Here is an 8,493-nt window from a genome sequence, read left to right as displayed (position 1 = left end):
GCCCAATTGAAACTATCTTATAATTATAATTTCAGTCCCCCAAGTTTAATTAAAGTCTTTTAGTCACAAAATTAATTTCCTAATTAATTCTTGACTAATATTAATTAAACAATTTGATATCTCTTTTAATATATTATTCATATAATATATTAATAAATCATAATTAATCTCTTTCTCCATAAATCATCATATCAAGTTGCTTTGGTGAAGGCAACCCAAAAGGACCATGCTCGCAATCAGGTCAAGTACATACCAATAATAGTTATGGGCTTAGACACTAATCCAATAGTCTCTCACTTGGATAAGTCTAATAACTATTATGCGTATGACTTCAGATCCTGACCAACAATCATAAATTTCAAAAGCCATTGTCAACTTTGATCTTATCAGATACGCTTCCTTTAGATAAGGGATCATATATTGCTCCATTCTAGATATCATATAGACATGAGACATGGATTGAAATCATTCTCTCAGTCTATGTGTTGTTTCCCGATTTCTAATTTATGATGACTGACTAATTGAACAAATCAAATTAGTCCTAGCTCAGCCGAGCATTTACGTTTGTCATCACTAAATCATCGAGGGGCCTACATATATCGCTTTTTTCGTAATTTAGGTAAAAGGAACAGATAAACTTGGACTCAATGCTCGCTTGTACTAACTCACCGAATCACACACAACAATACGTTTTATAACACCAAGTTACTGGTGCGTTTACATATTATCAATGTGTAACCGACTCACAAGATACAACTTACACATATCTGTTTCAAGAATATAAGATATTATCCTCTCACCAATCACTCATGATAAAATCCATGAAGCGATCCAAGTGAGCCTGGGTTTAATCCAATGCTCAAATCATGTTCATAAGCACTCATGAACGTTGCAGCAAACTTTTGCTATGTCTAATACGCTTTAGACAATCTACAAACCAATTCATGAAAATCTTCTTTTATACCTACTCCCAAAATATGAACGACTGTGGAACGTTCGAATAATCTTATTATTCAGGAAGTCAAAAACATGGAAAGTGAAACACAATAATAATCGAATCCAATGTGGCCTCAAACTTTTGAGTATAAATAAAACTCCTTTTATTTATTCACCATATTGATTACACATTATTCATTTTATATGTCTCGGGTAATCAACTTCTTACTTGAATTATAACAACAGTTGTCCCATGCTCTTAGCATGCATACTATGTTTTCCTATGGTCTTTAGTTTGTAAAATAGATCAAATGAACACATTTCCAATGATGCTCATTTCACAATTCCTAATCCTATATGTGTAAGAATACAAAATTCTTGCCACTACTAGAATATGTTAGATTCTAACATTTTATGCAATGGTCCTTTCATAATATCACAACGCCAAAGTCACCAAGACTTTGCCAATGAAATTACAAAGTGCTCTATTGGAGATTGTTACAAGACAATTCCATAGTCAAGTCTCACATTCAAAGTACATTCCTTTGAACATCCTTCTTGCGTAGAAGTTTCTAATCTAGACATAGATTCTCAACGTCCAACTCCCAATAAGGAAACATTTCCATATTTGCCATATGACAACTCATTAAATAGAATCTTATCTATTCATAATGTCAATATGGTCGATCTATGACTATACTTCCAACAGTCCACAAGAAACCAATCCTTGGCGAACCTTAGATTGTCCTTAGTAGTTGTTTAATTATTTTAGTGAAATCCAGTTCTATTCCCTTTTTCCCTCTAAAAGCCCTAGGCATTTGGAAAATTTTAGAACGGTCGAATATTACAGCATATGCAATCGATCCGATGCCCAGAGCATATGCGATACGATTCGCAGTGAAAACGTGATACTTTACCAGTTTCATGCCATAATATTGCCACAATATTTCTGTTTGTCGTGTTCTCAAAATTCGAACTATGAAGAGGGAAGCCGTAATCATAATCGAACTTTGAGAATGCAATTAATAAATATTACTTTGACTAAATTCAATTAAAATTTCTCGATCTAAGCTTTTAGATTGGAAACGAAGTATGTCATTTTTTCCCTTAATTATAGCAAAACAATCTTTCAACCCTTGCAACCTGGCAAAGTAAAACTCTTGTTTTCTACAATTAATATTGATGACTCGCAACTCTTAAATTAATAATCATGCCCCCACTAACATGATGATTATCTCCTTACTAGCATAACACTTATGTTCCCACTTGCTTTGACATGTATTCAGAAATCAGCTGAACTTCTAGAAATCAATGCTTATTGACTTTCTTACCAAAGTTCATATTTATGATACGAGATGCTTTGATAAAACTTTATCTATGCTTCTCTAACTCATACACCTTTCTTTAGACAACCCATATCACTACAAGAAAAAAGGCCTTTTACGACGCTCATTGCGCGTCGTAAATGGCTCAGACGACGCGCAAATGCGTGTCAAGGAAGGCCATGTCATAAAGATAGACGACGCGCATTTGCGCGTCGTCTAGAGACGACGCGCATTTACGACGCGCATTTACGACACACATTTACGACGCGCGGTTACGACACACAATGCGTATCAAGGAAGGCCCTGTCATAAAGGAAGACGACACGCATTCGCGTGTCGTAACCTTACGACGCGCGTGTTAATGACACGGAATGCGTATCAAGAAAGCCCCTGTCAAGAAAGGCCATGTCATAAATGAAGATGACAAACATTTTTGCGTATCGTAATTTTAAATTAAAAAAAAAATTATTTATGGATTTACTTATTTTCATATTAAATTTGCATTTTATGTCACATAATGGAAAATAAAATACCATATACAAATAATACAATGCATTGCACAAAAGTTAATGTTATACAAATGATCATTCGAATAGTAGACAAATGTAATACTACAAATAATCATTCCAATAGTAGACAAATGTAAGATTTCAACATTTTTTATATAATTAACTAAATTATTAGCCAAATTTCCTAAAATACCAACATACTTTTCTATGAAGAGCATTAACACTATTCTTTTCCATCAAAAACTTCAAAACCTGCATAATTAATTTAATGTTTAATCAGCTACAGGTCAATAAGGTAGGTTTAAGCAAAAGAGGTTCATAGTAGTAAGATTTTACTTACCACTGTTGTTAATGACATTGAAAGAAGCAGCCCAACAAACACCCCCTCAGAAGGATTATTACTAAATGAAACCACAAACAAAGTTAAAAAGTCAAGTATTTTGTGACAACCCCGGAACCAGGGGCAAGGCTGTTTTTACCCATGGTATGACCTAATACATGATAATAAAGACTTGTTTAACAAAAAGAAAAATGATTTCTCACATGACATCACTATTAAGAATTGATGAAAGAGGCTACTCCACACTGTATTGCCAACAAGCTTGACACCAACACCTAAAAGCTGGAAAAAACAATAACAGAAATAAAAATAAATGTAAGATTTGAGATAACAGATGCATAATTCACATGTCTACTTTTACCAATTTATTTTATGCAACATATATGCAGCTGACATGAATGAATTATACAACAAGTTAGGAGTAAAATAATGGATGGTTGCATATTTAGTATGATAAATAAAGAGATTTGTGGCATAAGGGTGCATAAATAATAAAAAGCAAAAAGGAAGAGGAAAGCTGACTTACATAATCAGCAAATTTCTGAATTGGTGCTTTTAACATAATACATAAGAGTGGTCCCGAAGGGATAGCTGGCAGCAAAAAATCTCAGGCAAAAAAAATTCCAGGAGAAAACAGTTAGTACCTCAAAAGCAAAGGTTTTATAGGGTTAGGCATGCACCAGCAAGACAGGGACTAAGATTATAAGTGATGTGAATGAGACATAGTAATTAAAGGAATTTTTGTTACCATTGTTCCATGCATAGTGGTTGGGGTAGAGTGTTTTTCCATCACTGTTAACACGGAAGGGTCCAAGTTCTTCCATGGCTCCATATCCAAACAACAAGCATCCTAGCCAAGTAGAATACCTTCATTAATAGTGGTTCGATCTTACTCTAAATTTTGGTGCATTTGGATGATGATCTTTAGAATCTCCATTATGATTCATGAATATTCTAATTAATTTGGTATTGTAGAATGTAGATTGGTATCTGCATTATTAAAGTTCATAGGACTTACTACTGACTCACTTTTCTTTTTTTAATCATTAGCCTTATGCAGCTCTCAAAGCTAGAGAATATCTTGATAAGCCTGCAATACATGAGACAATGGTGAAGGTATGTAGATTATATCTTATATTTCCTACACAAATATAGACAATTGTATGCTAATGTCATTATGCAGGTTAGTGCTTATCTGCTTGGAGAATACAGCCATCTTTTGGCCAGACGACCTGGGTGTAGCCCAAAGGACATTTTTGTCATTATACATGAGAAGCTTCCTACTGTATCGTGAGTATTTCTATTTCTATACATCTATGTTTTCTTTTGTGATCATCATCTATTTTTTTTTTGTTTCTACAGGACTCCAACAATATCCATTCTTCTCTCAACATACGCAAAGATTTTGATGCACTCTCAACCACCAGATCCCGAATTACAAAACCAGATCTGGGCAATATTCAGCAAGTGAGTTTATAATAAATACTGAGATACAACAAAGAGTTGTACAGCTATTCATTTTCAATAGCACACTTGCAAAAATTTTAAACTTTTAAAACCCATCTTAGAAGGACTAAAGGTTAGAAAGGAGAAGTAATGAAGCTATGAGTTGAGAAAAGAGTAATCACAGCAAGGTCTCTAAAACAGACCTGCTGTTCAAAACGGATTTACTCCAAAATCTAAAACAGAAACATAGCTTTAACTAAATTTTATAGAAAACTATGATTGTTCAGGATTCCAGAACTATAAAGAACTCCTTCTAACTCCAAAGGATGAATTAAATATGAATTCTACAAAAAGGTGTATCACTTCTATCTCCAACAAGACAGTCAAGTGAGGTTGGCCAATTCTACCCAACTTGTGAGTAGAATTCGTCCAAACCAAAATTCAGAGAAGTAAAGGACATACAAATGAAAGTCTCAGAGTTGGAATTGAATGAAAAGCATTTCCCAAGCTCCGGATATAAAATTCACATTGTGGACAATCACAACACTAGTAAAAGCTGGTGACTGCCCACTGATCTGGAGTCTGGATCAATTCTAACCAATTTATAATTGGAAATAACACCCCATCTGCTCCAGATCTTAAATTCATAATATCAAGAACATATAGAAACTTGGAATCACTCTGGATCCTTTTCCAAGCCTTATAAATGATGAAAACAAAATGACATATCAGAACAGACCCGGATCAGACCTAACAGCAAACATTCCATTCTTGCACATAGATAACGTCCTTACCAGTGAAGTTGGGCTGCTTAAGAAAGTTAGCCAACTCAATTTGTGAATTTTGGGAACTGGTTTGGGGTCCGTTTGAGTTCTATAGCTCAAGGTATGATTTTTACAATATGACTATAGATCTGATGGAAAACAGAATCATAGCCACCCGTTTTGGATTTTTCTTATAGATTGCTTTTTAATGTTAATCAAAATACAACTGTTTCAAGGAACTCAAAACCTCATCAAAAACAAAGATCAAACACATATTGGTCAATGGGTTCACTTTCAGATAGAAGTATGGCTGATTTAATAAAAATCCCAGAGCACAACAACAACAATCAAATTCAAAACAATGAGGATCATAGACTTTGTGCTGAAGCATCAAGAAATGAAATTGAAGTTTTGAAAAGTAATGTTTCAAGGTTGGGAACGCAAGTGGAAATGTCAGATTTGGAGTTGGAGTCTCTTCGTAAGCAAATACTTAAAGAGAATAAACGAGGACAAGATATGTTGAAGAAAGTAACTGAACTTCAGGAGGAGAAAGAAGCACTTGAAGAGGAAAGGAAAAAAGATATTGCTACAATGAAGGAGTTTTATGGTGAACTAGACATATGTATGAGTAGAAAGAAACAGACATCAGTTACTTCATTGTTGTATGTAATGAAAAAGAAAACAAAGGGCATAAATGTAAATTAACCTAGGAGCAGTAAGAAGCTTTAAGTTTAAGATAAGGTTAAGCTTTAAGGTTAAGCTTGCATAAAGAGACACTAACGTGCTTCTTTTTTACTTAATAGAGTTAATGGGTAAAACACTTAATCTACACAACTTTATGGGGTTGTTTCTTTTTCATGTTTGTACCGTTAACATTAGGTTACTCCTCTTCAATTCAGTTGGTTTCTTATAGGCAAAAAGAATGGTATTAATTTGTTTGTTTAGTTTTAATAGCAGAAAGTGAAAGATGGAAGAGTTTGGGAGGTTGAAAAGGGATTATTTGATAAAGATTCCCCTGAACAAAATTCATGGCAGGCATTTCCTGAGGAGAATCCCACAAAAAACTCCAAATCTATTAGAATAAGATTATAAGAAACAATGGGCACCAGAACAAGCAAGCAGCTGAAGGCCGCACCACCAGATGGGGTTTTGGAGAAGAAAGCTTCACAACGGTTCCTGCCTCTGCTAGTTCTCACTCTCAGGTAAACACAACACCTAATATCCCTATCATCACCACTAAATCCGGGCGTTCTAGTTATGGGGAGGAGTTCAAAAACAAAGAAAGTAATTCAGCTTCACGACCTGCTGGATGGGCTGGTTTCTAGTATTATTATTATATAAAATCATGTGTTAAAAAGATACTTGTCTCATGATCATGTGTTAAAAAATTCAGTTTTTTTTAGAAGAATGTTTGCCATAATGGAACCAAAACCTCTGGGAAAAAGCAGTCTTTTTAAGCTTTATGAACAATAACAGAGCTGATTTGGAAAAGGGGGACAATGAAAAAAAAGACAAACTTACCCATGAACTGACTTTTTGTTAGGCTTTGAAAGTTCTGAACAAATTGACCCAAGCACTTTAATGTCTGATAGAGGAATAGAAAGTGAAAAGTGAGTGTACAATCACATAAATGGAAAGTTTGACTTATAAGTTAAAATTTATAAAATAGAGTTGACCTGTGGTGAGGAAACATTAGCATTAATTTTTTATCATTTTTTATCTTAGTAAGCTTATTTACACTTTAATGAATAGATTGAAAATGAATTTGTTACTTTCTTTCATAATGATCAAAAACTACCTCAATAGATATGGAATTAAATTACCTTGCAATAGAGGAAGCTGACATATGCCTTCTTTCATATTCATTAGCTAGGCAGGTAAAAAACTGCAAAAGAGTAAATTTCTAGTGAGGGCCATAAATTCACAGTCATGTGTACGTCAGGTGATGTTATAAGGTCTGACTTAGGTGAGATGGCTCTTTCAAGCATTTCGTCAAACAGTTGGAGTGCATAGCTCCTCCCCTTTCTTTTTTGATCTATTTATTGGAATTATCACCACTTTGAGAGCATACAACTCCATTCTTCTTTTCAAAACATATAATTCAGCAAATAAGTTAACATATAAGGGTAGGAATACGAACTTAAGACTAAAACTGAAAACAAAATGACAAACCCCATCTCTCTTTGTAATCTTGAATTGGCTCAATAGCTAGAAAAAAAAAGAATTAAAATTGATCAAAAACTACCTCAATAGCTTATTTACATCACATATAAGAGACTATATAACGTTAGTTTAAATAGTTGGTTCTTGATTTTAAGAAGTTATTTTTGTAACCTAGTTGTATATATTAATAATTGGATACCTGTTACATGTGGTTGATAGATAGCTTCCCAAACAGCAGCTAGTTCTAAGCCAATAGCTATAAGCTGAAACGTGAAATAAAGTTGTTTACAGAGATGAGAAGTAGATACAGGAAAAAATCAGAGGCATAAAGTAGAAATTGACAATACAAGATGAAATCGCACATTTAGGGAAAAATCATAATCCTTTTTCTTGATTGAGAAGATGAAGTCGAGATATGAATGAGAAATTGCGTGCCCCCTTATTTGTTGAATGACTGAAGAAATAGGGCAGGGTAGAAGCATCCTTTTCATACCTTAGTGCAATCAAACCTTGGGCTTGTAAACCTGAGGAGTCTTAGTAAATGTATTAGGGTGGGGAAGAGGTGGAACGGTGAGCCTGAGGAGTTGATATCTAATCTTATGTACCAATGGTGATATATGTCATTCTTCTATGATGAGTATGAGAGATATTATTTGATAGGTGTGTAGTCGCCGATGTTCTAGCCTGAGGAGTCACAACACCATTACTATTTCAAATGTGTTATGTTTGATTAGGGTTTGCACATAGAAGGAAGTGAAAGTCGATCGGAGAGGAAGGGGTTTGCAGAGAGAAAGAAGGGAGAGAATGAAGTCGATTTTGGAGGGTAGAGAGCAGAGAGGAAGAGGAAGCGGGTGTTCAAAATTTTGGGGGATTTAGTTTCCCCCCTTACCTATCAAGGAGGCGCGTTTATTAAAATTATAAAGCGACATTTGTAGAGGACGCTCTTTTTATTATAGGTGCCCTCCGTGTTTTTAATATTTTTACACCAGACACTAATTTAAGGGCACTCA

At 34.5% G+C, this 8,493-nt stretch overlaps 1 protein-coding gene across 2 annotated transcripts; it reads right to left on the bottom strand.

Annotated features, from left to right (window-relative positions):
- Window positions 1-3,572: 3,572 nt before the first annotated feature.
- LOC111905812 (uncharacterized) lies at window positions 3,573-7,526 on the bottom strand. Of its 2 annotated transcripts, XM_052765550.1 has the most exons (5): window positions 7,283-7,526; window positions 7,144-7,205; window positions 6,842-6,905; window positions 4,140-4,200; window positions 3,573-3,960 (listed from the first exon to the last, which is right to left on the bottom strand). In XM_052765550.1, the coding sequence occupies exons 2-5, from the start codon at window positions 7,184-7,186 to the stop codon at window positions 3,811-3,813; spliced, it is 318 nt and encodes a 105-aa protein (XP_052621510.1). In that variant the 5' UTR covers window positions 7,187-7,205; window positions 7,283-7,526; the 3' UTR covers window positions 3,573-3,810. The 2 variants fall into 2 exon arrangements, with proteins under 2 accessions (XP_052621510.1, XP_052621509.1); XM_052765549.1 differs by having other exon boundaries at window positions 7,144-7,526.
- Between the last annotated feature and the right edge of the window lie 967 nt (window positions 7,527-8,493).

The sequence above is a fragment of the Lactuca sativa genome, chromosome 7 (genome assembly GCF_002870075.4).
Source record: "Lactuca sativa cultivar Salinas chromosome 7, Lsat_Salinas_v11, whole genome shotgun sequence".
Taxonomy (NCBI): Eukaryota; Viridiplantae; Streptophyta; class Magnoliopsida; order Asterales; family Asteraceae; genus Lactuca; species Lactuca sativa.
The sequence above is the reverse complement of the archived record's forward strand: the minus strand, read 5'-3'. Positions and strand labels throughout refer to the sequence as shown.

Excerpts from the sequence above, each read along its gene's own strand:
- LOC111905812 (XM_052765549.1), bottom strand. The coding sequence starts at position 7,186 with ATGAATATGAAAGAAGGCATATGTCAGCTTCCTCTATTGCAAG. Across the intron at positions 6,906-7,143 it reads TCAGCTTCCTCTATTGCAAG|ACATTAAAGTGCTTGGGTCA; the intron begins GTAATTTAATTC and ends TTCCTCTATCAG. Across the intron at positions 4,201-6,841 it reads AACAAAAAGTCAGTTCATGG|GCTTATCAAGATATTCTCTA; the intron begins GTAAGTTTGTCT and ends CATGTATTGCAG.